At 42.8% G+C, this 22,935-nt stretch overlaps 2 protein-coding genes across 3 annotated transcripts; both read right to left on the reverse strand.

Annotated features, from left to right (window-relative positions):
- Nucleotides 1-387: 387 nt before the first annotated feature.
- Nucleotides 388-5,925, reverse strand: LOC115089562 (protein B4). Of its 2 annotated transcripts, none has more exons than XM_029597614.1 (5): nucleotides 5,768-5,925; nucleotides 4,567-4,835; nucleotides 2,105-2,249; nucleotides 935-993; nucleotides 388-682 (listed from the first exon to the last, which is right to left on the reverse strand). In XM_029597614.1, exons 1-5 carry the CDS (start codon nucleotides 5,826-5,828, stop codon nucleotides 452-454), a joined length of 765 nt encoding a protein of 254 aa, XP_029453474.1. In that variant the 5' UTR covers nucleotides 5,829-5,925; the 3' UTR covers nucleotides 388-451. The 2 variants fall into 2 exon arrangements, with proteins under 2 accessions (XP_029453474.1, XP_029453473.1); XM_029597613.1 differs by having other exon boundaries at nucleotides 935-996; nucleotides 5,768-5,924.
- A 5,093-nt stretch (nucleotides 5,926-11,018) lies between these two features.
- Nucleotides 11,019-15,290, reverse strand: RHO (rhodopsin). Its single transcript, XM_029597615.1, has 5 exons — nucleotides 14,930-15,290; nucleotides 14,267-14,435; nucleotides 12,406-12,571; nucleotides 12,078-12,317; nucleotides 11,019-11,331 (listed from the first exon to the last, which is right to left on the reverse strand). Exons 1-5 carry the CDS (start codon nucleotides 15,288-15,290, stop codon nucleotides 11,203-11,205), a joined length of 1,065 nt encoding a protein of 354 aa, XP_029453475.1. The 3' UTR covers nucleotides 11,019-11,202.
- Nucleotides 15,291-22,935: the final 7,645 nt, after the last annotated feature.

Genomic DNA, 22,935 nt, shown 5'->3' on the forward strand with positions numbered 1-22,935 from the left:
ATCCTGAAAACTCAAATGGCTGATAGGCCCCCAGGACAGGGTTGGAGACCATTGCCCTAAAGATATCAATGCAGAAAAGACTCGTGTTGTCTAAAGAAATTTAAGGGTGATGAATGCATGTAGTGGAGGTGGAGACAAGGACCATATCAAAATTCAAGAAAGCATGTGACAGGGGATGGTAGAGTAAGATGAGTAGTGTGGATGGGCAGACTAGAAAGGCCATGGCTTTCTGCTGTTTCTATGATCTAGTAACTATTCCCTTTAGCTGCTGCAATCTTTTGTATACAAACTGCCAAATAGGCACATTTTTGGTTGGAAGCAGGCTTCCCACCAATGCAAGGCTGAAGACCAGGATAATTCTGTTCACACAATTGAATTAGGATGCAGTTTTAAGTTGATTAAATACTTTATTGAAAAAAGCCACTAAAAATTGTGTAACGAGTTCAGTCCATCACCTTTTCTTCACTTGTTTACCATTAGTCGCAGTGCCCTCTTTTGCACCACCATTTTTCTTCCCTGGGGCTGGCTGCTCTGATGAGGTCCCTGCTTTTGCAGTGCTCTTTTCTGTCTTCTCTTTTGTTGCTCCTTTTGCCCCAGTTTTGTTAGGCTGCTTTCCATCCACTTTCTTGGCACCTGTCTTGGCAACTCTTCCAGGGTCTTTTGCAGCAGCTTTGGGCTTGTCCTAGAAGAAATAAAAAAAAAAAAGAGGAATAAGGTCTCCCTCAATAGTTTTGTGAAGGACTGGTAAGAGCAGCCCAAGGATGTGATCTTTCGGCTGCTAAGGGTGCACATGAGAGCTTTTTTGGTTAAGTCTATCATGTGAAGCCCAAGGAATGCCACATAACTGCTAATGTCTGGACCAAATCAGCATCCTGTTTCAAACTGGACCTCAGATAACCCCCAAGTGACCCTGCTTTGACTGCTCTATACCCACCTTGCTAGAGGTCTCTCTTGCTTTCTTGCTGACTGGTTTAGTTTTCTCAGTTTTGGCATCTGCTGTAAGATGAATATGAAGTTAGCAAATTCAAAGTTTCAAGCTAGCTTGCATACTGTGTTACACTGCTACACACCCAAGCACAAATCCTAAAAGTGAAGGGCTCAATAGCAACTTCAGAGAAGTAGAGTCAAATCAGTTGTACCTGGATTACATGCAGTAATCTAGTGTTAAAAATGCACTGAAAACCAGCACAGTTTTAACACCCAAGTTAGTTTTTTTAAACTCCCAATGCAGTAAGCTAATGCATCAGTTAAAAAAGTGCATCTAAGCATTAAAAAAGCCAGTATTTATCTGGCTAAGTAGCAGTGTACCTTGCTGGATAAATACCAACTTATCTGGCAGCTGTTTCCTATTGCCAGATAGGAAGACTTCAGTCAGGCTAAGTGCTGCCACTTGGAGGGAGAATTCTTCACCCCCCCCCCCCCCCCACACTTTTGCATAATACTGGAAACAGACTCCTCAGTCAGGGCTGGAGTTCAGTTTCCAGCACTATAAAGTGTGCTGGCCAGCTGCAGTCTTTGCATCAGGGAGTACTGCTTAATACCCTCATTCACATGGGATTCCCATGCAAGGACACCGAGCAGTACTCCCATTTAGAAACACATCTGTAAGCAAGACAGACTGCTGCATCAGGTTGTATGTCCAGAAAATGCACGTTCGAGTGCAGGCAAGGGCATTCAACCGAGTGCCCCTTTGTGCACCAGCCTGTAAATGCCTGGGTCTGCTTTAGTGTATGCCTCAAACAATTGGAACATTTTGAAGGCAACATTAAAGTAAACCACCTAAGAATAGTTAGAATCTAGATTAGGATTTTAATGAAGTAAAGACTCCCTGCCTAGAAGCAGGATCTGAACATCTGGCCAGCACTTTTATATTTAATCCAAACCAACACCACAAGCAGAACGCTGCCAGCGCTAATGAAAGTGGTACTTGGCCTCCATGAACAAAGTTAATCAATGCAATCATAAAAGGACATTTTGAGTTGACGCTTGTCATTGCCATCACCTTTCAATTTTCTGCAGGTAGTTCAGTGTCATGATTTAGAGTATCCCAGGAAAATCCATGGACAGGGTTGTGTACGAGAGAGCACAAGCAAACCTGTTTTACCTGAGCTTTTCTTCTCTGCTTGGCCTACATCTGCCTTGCTTTTGGGTTTCTTGAGTGCTTTAACCATGGCCTTGGGGGGCTGCTCTGCATTAGGGTCCACGTTCTCAGCTCCTCTGCTGGCCACTTTTGGTTTCTTAGTCACAAGCTAGAGTTTGACAAAAAGAAAAAGCAGTTGGGGGAATAAAGAAGTTTCCTTCCCTTTGAGGGTTTGGGGTTTCAGGTTGAAGTCAAAAGCTCAAACACCACAGCTAAAGTGATGCCTTTGGGGTGGGGAGAGACAGTATAAATAGATAAGCCACTCAAAGCAGGAGCACATGAGCTTTTAGTAGAGCTATATAGATACTCTGTTGAATGCTTGCCATGCACTCACCTCTGGTCTGCCAATTCGTGTACACCAGGGTGGGCAAGTCTGGTCCTCTAGGGCTGCAAACCAGTCGGGTTTTCAGGATACCCCTAATGAATATGCATGAAACAGATTTGCATACAACTGAGGCAGTGTGTATGCAGGTCTCATGCATATTCATTAAGGATATCCTGAAAACCCGACTGGTTTGCAGCCCTCGAGGACCGGAATTGCCCACCCCTGATGTACACTGTAGTTCCTGAACTTCATTCAGACAGCATACCGATTAAGAAGGCCTGTCACACCCCAAGGAGCTTATGGGCCTTATGTACTAAGCATTTTCCCTATAGACCAGTTAAGAAAATCTCACTTGTATAACATGGCTCAAACCCTCTTGTACTCAAAAAAAAAAAAAAAAAAACTTAAGCCACACATTTTACTGAAATAGGACTAGGAGGCACTCCATGAAGTTAGCAAGTAGCTCATTTAAAACAAATTGAAGAGACTTCACTCAGCACAGAATCTCTGGAATTCATTGCCAGAGGATGTGGTTATGGCACTTAATGTAACTGGGTTTAAAAAAAGGTTTATTTATTTTTATATACGGATGTTCCTGTATAATATACATATCACACCGGTTTACAAGGAAATAAAACTGTCGCCTCGGGGGCAGCTTACATTGGAACCACCAACAATAAAGAACAACAAGTTTCTAGAGGAAAAATCCATGAACTGTTAAGCAATAGTAGCTTGAGATCTATTTATCATTTGTGTACTTGCCAGGTACTTATGACTTTGATTGGCCACCATTGGAAACAGGATGCTGGGCTTGGACCCTTTGTCAGATCCAGTATGGCATCTCTTATGTTCTAAAAATTAGTCATGCAGTGACTTCAGCTTGATGCTAAGCCTATGGGGCTGCCACTTGTACCTCATGTTCTGAATAAGCAATAAGATGCTAGCACCAGATAACTTGTCCATTAGGAAAGAAGTGGGGGCCATTTAATATGCTGTACTGAGCCTGCTGGATTTTATTCATATTACAGGTTTGGCACCAACATACTCCAGTATGCAACATGGGTTTTAGTGCTTAAGAGTGGTATACTTAGCCTGAATACATCCAGATCCCATTTAGAAGGAATTAGCTATCCCCCAGCAATGCAAGGAGATGTATTAGTGTACTCTGTCCTTAACACTGGAAATCTACTGGGTCAGAGCAGGAGTAAAAAAGCTCATTTCTGGTGGCCATGTTATACTATTACTGTACTCAGTATAGAAGTGCATAGTAATAGAACTTTAAACTCATTTCTAGTCACTGGAGTGCCTCATACCCAGAAATTTAAAGTTTCAGCAAACTCTTAGGGAGACACCTACAGCTGAATAGTTCACTGGCACAGTGCATCCCAGCTTTGGGTTACTGGTCAACTGTAGATACAAATTCCAGAGAGCTTATGGTTTTAGTCTACCTGCAAGTGTTCACACTAGAGAAAGTTCTTGCATTCAAGGCCATTTTGGCAAGGCATGGCCAGTAAAAATTCAGAAACATAGTGCCTTCCCCAGAGACCTTAACAGCTCGCTTAAAGCATAAAAGCTGGGGGCGGATTTGAGGGAACGGAGAGCACCTGCAGCTGAACAGGATGCTAGGATCAGATGCACAGTGCCAGAGTATATGCTGCTCATCCCAGAGCACTTGTGCTTTGATTTTGCTTTCCACACTTTGCAAAGATGGCCTTGGATGCAAAATTATGCACAAGTTGAGATACCCAGTGCTGTTCTTGCATGCATGGTCATTCCAGCCACAATGCTGCCAGCTTCAAGGACCTACTTCCTTGCACTTTTCTGTGCTGGTGTGGATTTTGAGTAATTCAAGTTTTAGTACTTTGTTTAGCATGCTTTACTCCTGCTCAATTTGTAGCCCATTAGCTTACTGCATCCTATTGGGACCCCTGTAACATACATGTTAAGCTTCATCACATGTTTTATTTAGCTTTGCTTATGGTGCAGGTTGTTACAGTAACCCTACTAGCCAGTAAGCCAGAATGACAGAAAGGCTAGTAGGTGCTCATTTAATCTCAGAAGTAGTTTCAGCTTTAACATTTAAGTCATGACACCAACTTACTTTGTACCTTCCAATTGCTCCCAATGCAGTGGAATTGGGTGGTCGGGCCAGGACTCCAGTCTCTATGCCCTTGGCAAAGGCTTTCCTTAGCATAAATGTCAGCCTGCCCGGATCAACAGATGGATGGGTAGCAAGGATATGAGATCGGATAGCTTGGACAGAGGTGCCTTTTCTGTCGTTATATTTCTTCAGAGCCTCAACCACCATAGTTAACGTTGGTGGGTGACCAATAGAGAGAGTCTTTACCACTGTAGACTTTTCCTTTACATCTTGAAAAGGGAAAAAACAAAAAAAACAAACAAGAGCAAATTTTTCTCTATGGGGGAGTCCCAAAACCTAGTAAACACTAAAAACATCCCACCAATGGAAGATGAGAACCAGCGACTTTTGGATATAGTACACAGATACCTCCCTTAAGGGCCCCTTTTGATGACCTATGGTTAGTCCCATGACACCACCTCAGGTAGCCGGGGAGAAGCCAGGCTTGCCCTTCCCTGTGTGTTATCACCAGTAGCTCCAAGTAGTTGGCCACCTAAGCCCCTTAGCAGAAGCAGATCAGTTTTCAGGGCAGGAGAGAGGAGATGGTGGAGTCCATAAGTTTGTTGGGCAGCCACTGCCTTTACACTTAAGCATCTGACCTTTTTTTTTTTTTTTTGCTACTTCTAGAGACAAAAGGAATAAAGACTTCACTGAAGCCATTTGTCATACTACAGGATAATACCTAACACAGAACCTCCTAAGCTAAATGCCTGAAAAGCAGAATATAGCGAGTCCTGCAATACAGAGCACCTGCTTCCTATCTCTATAGTGAGGAAAGAATAACTTCCGTGAGAGAGACAGCGGGTTGTACCATAAGACACGCAGATCGTTTGCTGATAACCGAGTTTTACAAAGTTTTTACTTTTCAGTCTTACTGTGCAGTAAAGGGTAACAGAACTAATCGTTACAAGAACAGGGTACTCGAGGCCTTAGATTTAGGAGCGTGGGCTGGAATTATCTTGGGGGGGGGGAGTGAGAACCCGGCGCTCCCTAGATATCCGTCTACCCCAGGCATAAGTCAGGAGCCAACTCTGCCGAATGCCGAGGTTCAGAGCCCCTCCGCCTGTTCAGCTCACTTTCTTTACCGTCTCCTACACAGCCATCGCCTGCAATACAAGACGTCAAGGGCTTAGTCGGTCTTCTCAGAAAAACCTGTACCAACCTGCTTTTCCGTCTGACTTCAAAGGCTCCTCCAGCAGAGCTGCAGCTTTTTTAGGGGGCATTTCTTAAAATTAGAGAGAAGAAATTCCTTTAAAACAAGCAGCCCCACCAGCAGGCATAGAGAAGATAGCAGCACTGGGAGCGTTTATAAGCAGGCAGGCTTCACCAATTAGTAACTTAATGAACAGGGTTTCAATTGGGTCCTGCTCCTGAGCCTGCAAACAGGTGAAAAGGCTGTTAATTTACCGGAGGTTCAACTGCTTATAGATCTACTTCCACCAGAGTAAACGTCTTTCCGTAGTAGTCCCCAGCCGTGTGCTATCTTCCAATCCCTTCTGGGTTTCATTTCACTTTTCCATCGCAAACTGAGCAGCTAAAAGAAGTGCGCGTGGGTTAAAACGTTCCACACTTCCACGTGGACGTCTCCCCACTGAGTATCAGGGAAAGCAGCAGACGTGGTGTGAGGGATCTTGCCGGCCCTGGGCTGCCCATGGGTTTCTACAAATTAGATCCTAAAAGAAAAGAGGTCACTTTTTAGAGGGAAACGATCAGTGGCATCATTCCCAGGGGAAGGGGCTGATCCAGGGCATATATTTGGGGCTGGGAAGGAAAAATGTCCTGGCTTGTGCTGCAGAGCTGGCGTCAGATGCAGCGCGGGTTTTCCGTTCCCCGCGATTGCCAGTAGCAGGCGCCATTGGGTCATTTTAAGAAGCCTCAACCTCTCTGGACCTCTTTCATCCTATGGAAACAGGGATGCAAAGTGAGGGACTGTTCTGTCTGCAAAGACCCACAGACTCTATGCAGGCATTAGAGAATGGAGTCAGGCTGTGACAGAGCTGTGCCAGTTTTCACACCCATGTTGCTTCATTCTGGGAATGGGATTTGTAGTCCTGATGTTCTAATCTAAAGGGCTACAAATAGCAGTATGCAGTGGGCTAAAAGTATTTAATAAAAAACAAACAAGCATTTTTGCCTATCGTTCATCAATTTATTGGTTCACAATTCAGAGACCAACAGTAGGACATTGAAGACCCAGGTATGAATCTCAAGGCCACAGCTCACTATGTGACCTTCAGCAAGTCACTTAAACTCCTTGTGCTCCAGCTTGATTATAAGCTCTTTGAGGCAGGGACTTTATATCCATGCCACTTATACGCAGTTGTAGCACTGGCAGCATAGATTGTCAAGAGATTTGCCTGGTCATAGATGAGATTAGTGAGCTTCTCATACCAGGGGGTGGCCAACTCTGGTCCTCCAGAGCCACAAACAGGCCAAGTTTTCAGGATATCCAAAATGAATATGCACGAGAGAGATTTGCATACAGTGGAGGTAGCATATGGAAATCTCTGATAACCAGGCCTGTTTGTGGCTCTCGGGGGCTGGAGTTGGTCACCTCTGCCTTAGACAGTTAGATCCAGACCCAGGCAGTCCAGAGTTACTGCTTCTCCCCTCAGGGAATCTGGAAGCATTCCTCATCCGAAACAGATGCCGCTATCTTTCAGAGTCTCAGCCCCTTGTTGGGTCTCAAATAGCTTCTTTTTTAGTCTTGAAGACACAAATCACGGGTGAACTACTAAAAGCCACATTATTCAGAGTTGGTATTTAATTTTCATGGATGTATAGAACTCTTTAATACCCAGACTATATCCAGGCAGCTAAGGAAAACATTCTTTGTCAAATGTCTTTCGGCTGGAGAAAGAGACAGCAGCACCCTGAGACACCCAAAGTATGGACAGCTGAAGAACAACCTTGGGAAAAGATTCTACAAAATAGGGCTAGCCTGGTAGCTCAGTGGAGTGCGCAGAAGACTTGGGTTTGGTTTCTAATTTGGATATTCCATTTCCTGGGTTGGCCAGGGCTGGGGATGCCGCAGAGGCAGCACTCATAGGGGTAGATTTTAATAAAGTACGTCCGTGCGTACTTTTGTTCGCGCACCAAGCGCGAACAAGAGTACGCCAGATTTTAATAGATACATGTGAAGCCGCACGTATCCTTTAAAATCCGGGGTCGGCGCACGCAAGGCTGCCCAAAATTGGCAGCCTGCGTGCGCCGAGCCACGCAGCCTGCCTCCATTTCCTCCGAGGCCGCTCCGAAATCAGAGCGACCTCGGAGGGAACTTTCCTTCCACCCCCCCCCCCCCGCACCTTCCCCTCCCTTGCCCTACCTAACCACCCCCCAGCCCTATCTAAACCCCCCCTACCTTTGTTTTAAAAGTTACGCCTGCCGGCCAGCTGTCCAGCACACAATTCCCTGGCCTGGGAGCTGTTTCGGAGGCCTCGGCCATGCCCCCAAAACACCCCTGGGCCGGAACCATGCCCGCGGCCCTGCCCCCAAATGATGCGCTGCAGTGACACACCCCCCCCCCCCCCCGACACACCCCCGACATGCCCCCCAGGAAAGCCCCGGGACTTACGCGCGTACCGGGGCTTGTGCGCGCTGCCGAGCCTATTCAACATAGGCTCGGCGCACACAGGGGGAACTTGGGGCAGGTTTATCTTACGTGCGTACCCCTTTGAAAATCTGCCCCATAGTGGGGAAGAAGTCACAGACATTATGCAGCAGGGACACCTTATGGCTGGATTTAGGGCCCTGCTGCATGCATCCCGGCTGGGGACAGTCACTACAATGAACAGGGGAAAATCCCAGGGTACTTGCGCATGACAGCTTATGGCATCAGATCCCAGCCTTGGCTCTGACCAAACTGGAGGTATGAGGATATAGCCAGGTCAAAAAAAAACCCAGAGCAGGGTGTGACCGTAAGAAAATGTTATTTCCAGAATCTGCGAAAAATAAAATAGTTTGAAGCATAAACAAAAGATGAACAATGAAAAAATGGAGGAATAAACGTAGCGATGATTAAAACAAACAAAAAAAAAAAACAACACCCTACCACCAGGGCAGTGCCAGCTGCAGACTTTATCTTCCACTCTGGCTGTGGTGGGGAACAGGAAACAATTTCTCCCAGTTCAGAAGGTTCCAGGACAGCGAGCTGGCAGAAAAGCAGCATGGAATAAACAACTCTAAAGCGGAGCCTGGCTGCCAGTGAGAGTGAGTCGGGCCGCACTTGCCGATTGACTGGTGCAGGGGCTGCAGATGCAGCATTGCACCTCTGCTGGGCTGAAGACAGGCTGGGGGGATGCTTGTAGGTGTGAGGGTGATGATGCAATGAATGACACAATCACCACAAAAAGATATCAGATTTTTTTTTAATTATTATTAAAGTGTGGCGGAGATGCAATGTCACTGGGAATCCGGCATTTGCTTTTCTTACAAAGCATCGTTGGGGAGCCTCTGGCGCTCTGATGCCAGTTTGGTGGGTGGCCAGCTGCAGAGGGGCTATGCTCATTTTCCGATGGCAATATGGATCTGACCCCCAGCTACCAAAGATTCACCATCACTGGCCAGACTTTGAACAGTGGCGTGCTCTTACGCAACAGGGTCCACCCATAAACCCTGGGATCACGTTCACAGCACAGATTTTAGACGCTGGATCCCAAGATACCCTTCTGCCTACCGAAAAGTTTATTTTTCAGCCAAATTTAACAGATAGACACAAACGCTTTAAGTTGGAAAAGGGATTTTATGTTCAGTTTTAAAGCTACAATAATATTTTACAGAATTCTGAAAATAACAGAACTAAACAAATTTCTCTCCAGCCTCAAAAACCGACCCACTGTACTCAGACAGAAATATCCCCATTTTTGACAAAAATATAGAAAAACTGCCAACTGTAGGTGTAGGAATGGATAGCTAGCCTCAAACCATAAAATACCAAACATCTTCATAAAATTCACTATCTGTAATTTTGCAGCTGTATTTCTTTTTTTTAGTAGGAAGGTTCCTGTTAATTGCAAGATCCTCACTTTTATCTGGAGTTATCCAGATATTTTTATCTGCTCCTGGGTCATTTTGACAGGTAGCCCCTCTTCAGCTTTGAAAGAACCTACACATTCAGCTTTCATCTAAAGAATGTTACTAATGTATTAATATAATTCAAGTTTCCCAGCTGTATTTAATGAACCAGCAACTAATCAATGGCTAATAAATTCTTGACGTAAGTACAGGCTTGGACAAGTTATGGGACGGGAGAGGATTTCAGGTCCTTTTCAGCACTCCTAGCATTTTGGCCCCTGCTGCTCTTTTCCTTTGGCTTGGATTGGATGTAAATGTCATCACGACAGCAGGACCAAGTTACTTTTTTTTTTCCTGCTTCATTGTTTTACACTTCTAAATAATAATAATATGCCTTCTTTTCTGGGAGGCCTTTGGTTTCTGACTGAACTTGGTCTCAAGTTGAGTGAAAATGCTGATTCCTAGCTTGCATCATGTGTTTCTGACATGGCAGGGAGAGGTGTAGGTGGACATTCACTTGCATGTCAGAATTAAAAAGGTGCAGTCGAAATCCCAAAGTCAAGTTAAAAAGGATTAGAAAAAGAAAATCCAGCTTACAGAGAAACTGGGGGCTTTGTTAAACTAGCCCAGAGTGGCCACAGCTATCGTTTGTGCCACTGAATTTTCCACGGCAGAATGCTGCCACCGTGCAGAGTCTGACATCATGGGTGCTCACAATAGCCATCAACCTGTTTCCTTTCCGACCAGATTCTCTAGTTGTAGGATCACCCTGGGTTAGGTAGTGCTGGGGAAAATATTAAGACTCCCACTGCAGAGCATCTTAAACTGTTCCAGTTTTTCCTTTGGGCTTATTTAGGTCCCCGCCACCCTCATCCTGGGTTTGCTAACGTAGAAGGTGTGTCCCAGTAAATTTACAGGAAATGCTGAGATTGATCATGCTGCTGAATGGGGGATTTTTTTTTTCACTCCTTTTCCTCATCATCCAGTGATATGGAGAATGATGCACGTGTTGGGGCATAAGATCCACAGTTTAACCTTGAAATTCTCAGCCCTCAGCATCTGATTGGCCAAGTAATCTGGAAGACACCCTTCCTTAGAATGGCTCAGATTTTGAATTTAACAAAATGGGAAGTGCTGATAAAAAAAACAACAACTTTTTACTTGCAAATTATTTGTTATTGCATGATGACTATTCCTTGTCTGCCAGAGCCTGTAAAGCTGCGTATAGTTGGAAATCATTTCATGAAACATACTTTCATAATATGAAATAACATTGTAGCCATTAAGAAAATATCCTGGTAATTACAACTCTGAAATAAAAAAAAAAAAGGAATATATTTTAGTGGAATTAATATAGACCATCTTACTGCTTTTTAGAATATATTCTAAAGTCGTGTTTGTGGCAAATGTGTTTGGTTGTAAATATTTATAGCCTTGTTCACCATTTTTTAGACTGAAAAAGTCTGTCCTGTTGTGAGAATTATGGATTGCATTGCCTTGGTAACATAAAATATTCACAAAAGTGGGAGCCAGGCAATCTTAGAAAGAGCGCCAGCCCTGAGGTCATGCAGCAATGCCAAGGTCTTATGCAGGAGAAACCTGACTGGAGGACACAGCGGAGGCCTCTGTCTTGGAGGTGCCAGCAGAAGTGATGTCCTCATCACCAAATGGATTCTTCCCACAGCAGAGAGTGGTAATCATGCAGTTTCGGAACTGGAAGAGGAAAATTCAAGGTTGGAAATGCAAATGATATAGTAACATACTAAATGACTGCAGATGAAAACTAAAATGGCCCATCCAATCTGCCCAATTGAGATTCATCCTCTTTTGGTAGATGTGATTATAAAATTCCCAAATGCAACCCAACACCAACTCCCTCCTTGGGTCTTCCACCCGATCTCTCAACTATCTGTCCCAAGCATGGCCAAGTTCATGATGGTCATCATACTGTTGGCCTCCCCATGCTTTCTTTAAACCCTGATGAAGACATACCACTGCTGCTCTGTGCACCTATTAGAATACCAAGTGAAGCATGAAGGCCCTTTTGAAAGTCAACCTTTTGTGTACAGTTACCAGATAGATCCTGATTTTACCCAACCCCACTGCATGCATGGAGATGAAGGCCACTTTTATTCAAGGAATAAAAATGTATAAAGAGAAAAACACATTTCATCATTCAAAAATGTAGTTAATAAAGGAAAATATAAATAATCAGGGCTTGAGTTGAACCATAAGGGTTGGCACATCTCTTGTTAAGATAACAAAAGCTGAACGAATCAATCGGCTTTTTCTGATAGGGCTTTTCCCGGATTGTAAATCCTCTCTACGTGGGAGATTATGGGCCATCTGTAAGGATTTCAGTTGAGTGCTTGATGTGCCTTTGAGTTGATCAGAAGGAAAAGATAATAGTAAAAGAAGAGCAAGCCCTAACCCCCTCCCCCTCCAAAAGTACAACTTACCTGTTTGTTCAGCACAATGTAGATTACAGGGTTGTAAATTGCAGAACTCTTGGCAAAGAAAGATGGGAGAGTCATGAACACTGGACCAAAGTCAGCACCTTGGTGGGTGAAGATGAAAAATGCCACGCTGGCGTATGGCACCCAACAGATCAGGAAGGCAACAACCATGATGACAACCATGCGGGTGACCTCTTTCTCTGCTTTCTGGGTTGTGGCAGACTCCTGTTGTTGAGCTGCAGCCTAGAGAAGGACATTACAAGGCAATTGGGAAGGGTCTGTTATGCATCAGTATTGCTGGATCAGTATTCTGAAAGATTGATGTACTCACCTCTTTGACAGTGCAGACCAGGCGTCCGTAGCAGAAAAAGATGATCGTGAGTGGAATGCTAAAGTGAACGATGAACATATAGATCACAAAGGACTCATTGTTGACTTCAGGTTTGAGTGTGTAATAATCAACTCCGCATGAGCACTGCATGCCCTCTGGGATAAATCTACAGGAGAAGAAATAATAGCTTTACAGTTATAATAGTTTTGCCAAACTAACCTCAATCATTAGGCATCTTCAGTCCTGTCCTAACCTTACCAGCAGCTATCCTACTGTATCCTAGTGTCTTTATATTCTTGAAGAATACAAGGAAGAAAATACATCTGTATGGGAGATAGAGTGTCAGGTTGACCTCAAATGTTCTAATCAGAATATGTTAACTTAGCTTCAATGTTATGGTTTCAGCAATAAAGTAGAACAGGTGTCTTGCTTTAAAAAAAATCCTGTCACACTTTCCGCATGGCATAATACACAAGATCAGAGAGTGCTACGCTGGCAATTTGTAATTACTTTGATTGAAAGGCAATATCAAGCCATCCCACTATGGAGACCACTTTCAAACTCCCTGCCTCAGTAAACTTTGTACCCATGGACCCTGTACCTAATTTTCAAAGGGAAAGTCTACGTGTACCTTGGCTTTGGAAAATTGTCCCTGGGTTCCTGCTTTTTGTGCGGTGAAATATCAATGGAAAATAAGATTGGAGTAGATTGGAAAATACAAACTCAGGGCATTATTTTTCATCCTCAACCAAAACCTGCCTTTGGGAACGCCTCCCTGCAGTTTGACTAAAACTGGAAGACCAGGCTTCATTTTTAGCTAGACTGTGTGTGTGTTGGGGGGGGGGGGGAAGGGAGGGGGGTCAATTTTCAACAGACCAATGTAAAGTCTGATAAACAGCTTTAAAAATTGCCTTCCTTGAAAGCTAACCCTGGTATGCCCTAGAGGGCAAGTTTCAAAAGCGATTTCCGGGGTAAAATGGATTGTTTGAAAATTCAATTGCCTCTTCTCTTCAGGGGTAAAAGTATGTGTGTTATTCTACAATGCATAGACCTTTAATTTCAGTGAGCAGAGGCATTCCCAGCGGCAGGAAGAGGACAGGGAATGGAACAGTGCACCTCGTTTTTGCATTTTCAAAACCACCTGCATTGTTTTCCAAGGTAAAAAAGCATCTGCAGTCAAAACAGGTGCAGATTTTTGCGGGGGACTTTTTCCTGGGTCCGTTCTCAAAGTGAACGTGCAAGGCTCCTTTCTCTCTCAGAACTGCTGCAAAGTCCATGGGCTGTTCAGACTTTGCAACTGTGTAGGCTCTTTTGCAAATTGCGCTCTCAGGGCCAAATTTTGAAAACATTTCTGGGCATAAACCCCAGCTTTCTGAGCATAAATGGGCTTTTGAAAATGAACCCGGGGTTGTGCGTGTGTAACTCGCATACGTATATTTTCAGGCACAAGGAAGAGGCATTCTGAGAGGTGGAGTTGGGGCAAGGAAATCATTTATATGCGCACTTTTGATTTTTGGACGTACGCACACGCAGTCACACCCGCTCTGGAGGAGGGCTGAATGTGAGCAGGTGTGTCTGGCAGAATTTCTGAGCGCAGCCTGAATTTTCAAAGCGGACTTATGTGTGTAAATTCACCTTTAAAATTCAGGCCAAAGTCGGCAAATATGTTCCATTCGCAGACTTTAGCTTTATGTGAGCTTTTATGAAATCGGGCTCCATAAAATTTGGTTTTCTTACATATCTTTAATGTTTATTAGTCACATACTTATCATCTTATAAAATGTGCTGTATTTAGGGGGAGAGGGACTTTTGTATTAGCACCACAAGTCAAAAACTGTCACAAAACACTGCCTAGACGTACCTGGACCATCCGAAGAGTGGAGGAGCCGCACATGACAGAGCCATGGTCCAAGTAAATAAGACACCCATGATGGCATGATTCTCACCAAATCTGAAGTTAGCCATGGGTTTACAGACCACCATATATCTTTCAATGGCCAAAACAACCAGAGACCAAAGAGCAATTTCACCTGTTGAATGGAAGAGAAAATAAAGGCATGAGTTTAAGGAAATTAATACAATGCATTAAAACTGTCTCACAGATTAAGGTTCAGCCTCAAACTCTGGCTGAGACCCAGCTGTGTCAAATAATGTTTATGTTACTAGTGGCACAACAAAGAAGCCTTTCCTATTAAAATATATATGTTACCATTTTTAATAACAGAGAAATATATTGGCTCAGCATTTATTTTCGCTAGAAGCAGACAACCCTAAGTTTCAATTGGATGCACATGCTTCTGCAGCCTATGCATTGGTTTATTTTTCTAAAGGGATTAAACAACAGTTAATAAGGGAAGTGTGTCAGAGCTGGTATCTCTGGTTGCCCACCAATTTCCAATCAGCTTTTCCAGCAGGAATGAATATCTTCATAAAGGATCCTTGGAATATTGTAATATATTTCTACAGGGATGTTGAGCATTGGCAGACACCATCAGATGCGGAGAGTACATATTTAGATTCTTACCACCAAGTGTAGCAAAGAAACCTTCAATATTGCAGCCAATGGTTCCAAAGACAAAATACCCATTCATTGATGTGTACATTGTAACTGTGAAACCTCCAAAGACCATGAAATGATTAGCAAAAGCTAGGTTCAATAGGATGTAGTTTAGGGGTGTCCTGAGTTTCTTGTGCTGGATGGTGACGTACAGAGTTAAGAAGTTGATGGGGAACCCAAGAATGATCAGCAAAAACATGTAGGCTGCCAGAGCGGAATACTTCCATGGTTCAGCCAGGTAATACTGAGGGTATTCAAATGGACTCCTAACTATCCCAGTCTTGTTTGACATGGGAACATAGAAATTGGCACCCTCTGTTCCATTCATGGCTGCAGCTCCAAAGGGTTCTTCCTCTCTCCTTCAGGTCCTTTTCAAGTTGCTACTATAGGCCTATTCTTTATCTTGAGAGGAGGCTGGCTACCAGTCGTGCAGCCGACCCTACCAGCTTTATAAAGTGCCACCTTGGGTAAGCTTTCAGCACTAGTGTCAGCATACAAAGATTTAGGACACTATTAATCATAGTAATCCAAGCTAGGATTACAAATGCTAATTAGTGGCTCATAACGGTATTAAGGCTACACCTGTTTCTACAGCCAGAAAGTGTTGATTTTTTTTTTTTTTTATCAATAAGAAATTCAACTTTTACATCAAGTTCAAGGCCCAGGATCTATAAATCAAAGCTAAACTAGCTTGATAAAACATGCATTGCTGTAATTAAAAACAGTATGAATGATGTGACCATTATGAGTAAAGGATGCTAAGATCTTCTTTATTCACAGCACAGGTATGATACGAAGCTGCAATGTAAGCTTCTCTCATGAAGCTTTGCTGTTTACAACTGTGTTGATTGTTTTTGCTTCTAGTATACTCTTGTTCCAGATGCTGTCTAATTTGCAAACAGGTCCCATGCCCATGTAGTACTTAACCTTCTGAAATGTTTGCAGTAACTTTCATACTAAAATAAAAAGAACAGTTTCTCTCTAAGGCATTTTATGAATACAAGAACATAAAATAACTCTTCCTGTTATTTCCCGTGCTCTATCACCACCATGATGACCTCTACAGAAATCCATGTGGGTGCCATTTATGTTTCACACATACAAGCATGCACTCTAGCTGCTGTATGTATATGCTGGGAAGGTGACTGATACTTATTTAACTCTGGTCGAGGACTAGCCTATTTGAATCTCCATCTGTCTCTGATGTCTCCTTTTTTTTTTTTTAATTTTTTATTTTCAAAACTTTTCAAATTATCACAAGAATGCATCTTGTAAAGAAATATCAGTGCAATAAACAGGTAATACAATTAAGGCAATACAGAGCAATACAATATACTGCTGCAAGGTAATCATGCACTAAAAATAAAGGAAAAAGGGAGGGCTCAGTAATAGGAGCGAATATCAATCAGAAAACAAGAAGGTCAGAAAAAGACAGGGGCACCGAATGAGACTCACGACACACAGACCCTTATACCAAACCAATTAAAGGTGCCTTTAGGTGTGCATATCCAAAAAGTTCTGAGTTGCAAAGGCTCAAAAAAGACATAATTCACATTTTGGTGACTAACACAACACTTGCATGGATAGCGGAGAGTAAATTGCGCTCCTCTTTGGAGTACATCTGAACGCATAGAAAGAACATTTTTTTCTCCGAGTTTGAGTAATTTTAGTAAGGTCTGGATAAATCCATACCTTATGTCCATAAAACAAAGATTTGTCTATTACAAAAAAAGAGCCTAAAGATATTATTTCGGTCCATCAGAAGAGCGAAAGAGACCATAAGCGCTCTTCTTCTTGTAACCTCAGTTTCTTGAGACATTTCGAGAATCTCCGAGACATCCAGCGAAGGTAATTGCCTTGATGCATCCTCGCCACTCTCAGCAGCTTGCGGTAGATAGTACGCTTTTGTAATCACTGGCAGTGCAGTTTCTGGTATTTTTAACACCTGGGAAACATATGTTTTAAAGAGATCGAATGGGGAAATCATATCTCTGATTTCTTCTGAGAAGATACTTCTAATTGTGACAAATGTTTTTGGGTGGTTTTCTGATGTGTTCTTCCCACCATGCTTGGTACATAAGCTGAGACCCAACAAATTCAATTTTGATTGTCAGAGGTAAGATCAAATCCTTTGTTCACAAAGCCTCTCAGTCTTGTACATAGCATTTGGAATTTTCTCTTACTGTCAATTCATATTCTGTTAAATTCCCACAGCAAGCTACACCGTGGGTTGCTTATATTTCAGAGTATCATAATCTGACCAACATCATAAGAACATAAATTCCATACTGGATCATACCAAAGGACCATCAAGCTCAGCATCCTGTCTCTGACAGTGGCTAATCCAGGTCACAAGCACCCAGCAAGATCGCAAAGAATAAGTCCAATCCTTTTTGCTCATAACTGGGATAAGCAGTGGCTTTCCCAAGTTTATGTGGCTGTTAGTGGTTTAGGGACTTTCCTTTCAGGATCTTATCTAAACCCTTTTTAAACCCAACTACTTTCTGTTTTCACCACATCCTCTGGCAACAAATTCCACAGTTTAATTGTGCACTGAGTCAAAACATACTTTCTCCAATTTGTTTAAAATGTGCTGCCTATTAGCTTCATGGAATGGAAAGAGTAAATAACTATTCCCGGTTACCTCTTTTATCCCATTCATGATTTTATAGCTCTCTATCATATCGCCTCTCAACCTTCTCTTCTTCAGGCTGAAGAGCCCTAACCTATTTAGCTGTTCCATCTCCTTTACCATTTTGGTCATCCTTCGCTATATCTTTTTTAGTTAAGCTTTATCAATCTTGAGATGGGACAACCAAAATATTCAAGGGGTGGTCTCACCAAGGATTGATAACAGAGGCATTCCTTGAATGGAAATTATCTATGATATTCATATTAAGAACTAGATTAAAGTAGGATACTTTAAACTGAGGATTTTAAAGAAACTTAAACCCTACCTTGAACCTAATGATTTTCGGCTCACACCGTAAACTCTTCTATTTCATGGTTTTGACTATTGCAATTCACTGCTCTTGGGAATTCCTGTGATACATATCAGAGCTTTACAGTTACTCCAAAATTTAGCTGCCAGAGTATTGAAGGGATCTACTAAGTAGGATCATATAATCCCAGAACTTTGAGAATTTCACTGGCTTTCTATTCATTATAAAATTCTCACACTGATATATAAGATTATTTATAATCTTGAAATGGTTTGGCTGGGTGATAATTTGCATTTATATAGTCCTCAGTGCTCACTATGTTCTGCCAGTACTGGACGTCTGGACATATTTTCAGTAAATCATTTGGGGTTGGTTCGTGATAGGGCAATATTGCTGGCAGGGCCGAGACTTTGCAACACTATGCCTGCTCCACTCCATACCTTGATTGGCATCAAAGTATAAAATAGCTTTAAAAACCGAGCTATTTAAAGCTGTTTTTGAATGGTAAGCACATTTGAAAACTGAGGAACAAAGATGAAAAAGTAACAGCCTAAATTTGTAGCAAACTGAATAGATATTCGGAGGCATGGAAATATATGTGATGTAGCCTCTATTAAAGGATTACTCTGATGATATGTTATGTGATGTAATGTTTTATGTATTTTGATTATATATGTTGCCACGATCTGTGGAGCGTGCAGTTCAGAAATTCTTTTAACTAAAATAAATAAATCCTCGGTTTTATTTTCCATTCCTTTCTTTAAAATACCAAACATTCTATTTGCTTTTTTTGATCACAGAGCCAAGGATTTAAATGCCCATAATGACTCCAAGATCCTTTTCCTGGGTAGTGACACCTAATATGGAACCCAGCACTGTATACCTATAGTTTGGATTATCCTTCCCTATATGCATCACTTTGCACTTGTCCACATGAAATTTAATCTTCCATTTAGACACCAAGTCCCTCATGCTTGCAAGGTCCTCTTGCAATTCCTCACAATTGGCTCATGATTTAGCTATGATGAATAATTTTGTGTTATCTGTACATTTGATTACCTCACTTGTTGAGCCCTTTTCCAGATCATTTATAAATATCTTAAAAAGCACCGGTCTCAGTACAGATTTCTGGAATACTCCACTATTTATCTTTCTTCATTAAGAGAAATGACCATTCAGTCCTCCTCTCTGTCTCCTTCTTTAGACAGTTACTAATCTACAAGAGGATATTGCCTCCTATTCCATGACTCTCTAATTTTCTGAAGAGTCTTTCATGAAGGACTTTATCAAACACCTTTTGAAAATTCAGATATACTATATCAACTGACTCACCCTTGACCACTTGTTTATAAACCCCTTAAAAAAATCTAAGAAGTTTATAAAGGAAGACTTCCTTTTACTTAAACCTATGTTGGCTCTTTAATCTGTGTCGATGCAATGGGAAGTAATTTTGTTCTTCAGAAGCTCACTGGTCTATAGTTTCCCAGGTAACTCCTGGAACTCTTTATAAAAATGGGAGTTACGTTGGCCACTCTGCAATCCTCAGGTACCATAGCTAATTGTCATGATTTCGCCTGCTATGCAGTCTTCCCTCCACCAGGAGTCCTCAGTGAACCTTGTTTACTACCTTGACAAAAAATATGAACAGTTGGAGCTTACAGAGTTCAAAAGGAAGCTCCATTAAAGCATTCATCACAAGAGGTTGTTTTCTGTTTTGAACTACCTGGAAAAGCAGAATATAAATATGTTAAATAAATAAAATAAAATAAATGTTCAAATCCCAAGAAGAATCTGAGAAAGAAAATGTTAACGATTTCATCTGCTGTACAGCCTCATCGTACCCTGATTCTGTCCACTATGATGCCTCCCCACCTGCAGTCCTCCAGCAAGCTCTGTTCAGAGCTATTTATCTCCTAAATGACCTCCTGACTCAACCTGTCTTGCAGCCTCCTCTCCACCAGGGGACCTCCACAAACTTAATCTCCAAGCTTGCCAAAATCCTCCTATTTACAGCACACCCAAGCTTCAGCCCTATGCATACCTGGGAACCTTTGAGTTGTGGTCTCCCTGAGATGCTGTTGATTAGTAGAAGTGAGGATGGGGGAGTGAGCAGGGGGAAGGAATGGAATAATATGTATCAGCTTTCTCTCTTCCACCCCCTCCCCCCAACTAATCCACACTTTTTCTCCCACCCATCTCCATCACCTGTCCCTCCTCCTGAGATGACCCAGCATACTTCCCCTTCATTTCTCCCTGACCACAGCACTCTCTTTGCTCCCATCCCTATAAGTCTCAATTCCATGATTTATGCCTTCTCACTCTCCCCTTAGCTTAATGATTCCCAAGTCCTGGAATCACAGCGGCAGACTGAGTTTTGTGTATATTGCAGTCAGTCTCCAGTTTCTCTCCAAATGCTGCTTTCAGTGTCTACTCCAGGTTCTCCCATTTCTCCTGTTCTCTGTAGGCTTACTGAGGAAGGGGGAGTGGCTGAGCTGTATACAGAGAGACCCTGAGATTTCTAGTGTTTCCCCTGAGCCCCTGCAATTGATGCAGGGTGAAATCCTGAGAGTTCCCAGGTATGGCCCTATGTAACCCAGCCCTGCCATTGTATCCTTGCCTCTTCTTGGAGTCACCCTTGGATCTCTGACCTGGCCACTCTTTCCTTGTGGCCTCTGGGCCATCTTGTTCCTTACCTTGCCTTGTGGCCTTCAGGTCTTCTTGCCTTGTCTTGTGGCCTTCAGGTCTTCTTGAGGCTTTCGGACCTGTTTTATCTTGAGCTCTGCCTTATGACCTATCCAGGCCATCCTGTAACCCAGTGGTTCTCAACCTTTTTCCCATTGTGACACACCTGACAGACCTCGCTCACATGTGTGACACTCTGCTCATTATAATTCATGGTGGAAATAAAAAAATAAAGATCCAGTATTATTATTATTAAGAATGACACATGGGAAAGATAAATACTCTGTCTGAACAGAAATTGCATAAATAGTAAACATCCTATACCAAAACACCAGTTTCCAGCACTCAAACATTACACCAGGCCTTAAGACACCAATATACCTCCTATTAGGAAAACGGACCAAGTCAGGCTGCTATAGAGCCCTACACAGAAGCTACATGCCAGCAGAATACCTCATCTCAGTCACATGTGCAGACCCTCACCTAACAAAGAATAAAGAGATCAAACGCATAACTAGAAGCATGCAGACAAAAACTGAACTGGAAACTGCAACAAGCCAGAGAGATTGTATGCAGTGTAACAAAGGAAAAAGAGAAACTTCACCACTCCTCAAAACAAATCAAGAAATATAAAATCAATAGCATTAAAAGCATACTAACAAAAATAATAGATTTGAAAATAGCTGATAAATGGAATATCCAATAATTAGAAACTCATATATCAAACATTTCTATATACCAATAAAATATTTCAAAATAGTAGACACAAAAACCCAATAATGAAAAATAAGGATAAAAAGATGCTTTGCTCTCCATACCTGGAAATGTTTGATATCCAGGTGCCCTGAGATTATTTTGAATTCGCAGGAGGAAGGATGGTTTGCTTGCAACTTTTTCCTCTCTCTGTCACACACAAGCTCTCTCTCTCACACTGGCTCTCAAATCACACACATACACACATGCTCTCTCACTTACATAGGCTCTCAATCATTCATATATACACATGCTTTTTCTCTCTCAATTATATAGGCTCTTAATCACACATTTACACACATACACAGGCTTTCAATCACACACTTACATACATGCTCTCTCTTTCTCTCACTTACACACAGGCTATTAATCATACGCACATGCTCTCTCACCTAAACCGACTCTCAATCACACACACACATGCTCTCTCTCTTACTTATACACACAGGCTCTTAATCATATATACACATGATCCCTCTCACTTACATACACAGGTTCTCAATCATACATACATACTCTCACACAAACAGGTGTCTCACACAAACAGGTTTTCAATCACTCACTTACATACATGCTGTCTCTCACACATACAGGATCTCAAACACATATTCTTGCTCATTCACTCACTCTCTCCCCCTCCAAACTAGCAACAGCAGCAGCCTCCTCCACTTTCAGCCCTCGTGGTCTCAAGAAAGGACTCCCATCCCGCCACAGGGGCTGACGTTGCTCCTGTTTTGCTCCGTGCCGCTCTGCTCTTCTTCAGATCATGCTTCTCTTCTTTGGGTCAATGCTGCCCACACTAGTATGGTCTCTTCTTCCCGTGCGTGCGGCTGCTGCACACCACTTCCTCTTCTGGGCTGTGGGGGTAGGGGTGGGGGTGGGTGGGAAGAAAAGACCATGCTGATGCCACTGACTCCAGCTGTCCTGCCCCATTCCTCCTGAGCTATCAGCATTTTAAGCCCGGGTGGAAGATGAATTCCTATTTCACTGGGGCAGGGGGAGCAGCTGGGTCAGCAGGGGACCGGGAAGCATGGCGACACACCTGCATGTGCTTGGTGATACATTGGTGTGTCACGGCACACCAGTTGAGAACTGCTGCTGTAGGCTAATGGTCTATGGGCCTCCAGCCTTGTTGCCTTTGGACTTCTGTGCTCTCTGTTCTGTGTTACCCTTGTCCAAGTCCTGCCCTTGTCTGCCTAGTTTAGGCCTTGTTCAGTCCTGCCCTTGTCTGTCTGGTCTTGACCTGCCCTACTTTTTCCCCAGCCTGTACTAAACCTTGCCCTGTTCAGCCTGTACCAAGCCTTGCTCTAGCCTGTCAGCCTTGTCCAGCTAAACTCACCATGATGTACTACTACTACCACAAAAACCTACTGACCCCAGAACCCAAGGGCTCAACTTGTGAAGGAAGGGAGCTGGATAGGCAGAAGACAGGTCCTTGTCTAACCCAGTATCCTGCCTTGTCATCCTGTACCCCAAGTCCAGAAATCCTGACAGAAAATGTAGGCATAGGTACCTCTGATGCACTTAAAAACAAATAATATCTGTGTAGTTATTATTTATTTATTTATTTAAAACTTTTATATACCGACGTTCAAA

This window comes from Rhinatrema bivittatum, chromosome 4 (genome assembly GCF_901001135.1).
Source record: "Rhinatrema bivittatum chromosome 4, aRhiBiv1.1, whole genome shotgun sequence".
Lineage (NCBI taxonomy): Eukaryota > Metazoa > Chordata > Amphibia > Gymnophiona > Rhinatrematidae > Rhinatrema > Rhinatrema bivittatum.

Excerpts from the sequence above, each read along its gene's own strand:
- RHO (XM_029597615.1), bottom strand. The coding sequence starts at position 15,290 with ATGAATGGAACAGAGGGTGCCAATTTCTATGTTCCCATGTCAAACAAG. Across the intron at positions 12,572-14,266 it reads CCACTCTTCGGATGGTCCAG|ATTTATCCCAGAGGGCATGC; the intron begins GTACGTCTAGGC and ends CTTCTCCTGTAG. Across the intron at positions 12,318-12,405 it reads TGGTCTGCACTGTCAAAGAG|GCTGCAGCTCAACAACAGGA; the intron begins GTGAGTACATCA and ends GTCCTTCTCTAG.
- LOC115089562 (XM_029597613.1), bottom strand. The coding sequence starts at position 5,828 with ATGCCCCCTAAAAAAGCTGCAGCTCTGCTGGAGGAGCCTTTGAAGTCA. Across the intron at positions 2,250-4,566 it reads GAGCAATTGGAAGGTACAAA|CTTGTGACTAAGAAACCAAA; the intron begins GTAAGTTGGTGT and ends GTCAAACTCTAG. Across the intron at positions 997-2,104 it reads AGCAGAGAAGAAAAGCTCAG|CAGATGCCAAAACTGAGAAA; the intron begins GTAAAACAGGTT and ends TTCATCTTACAG.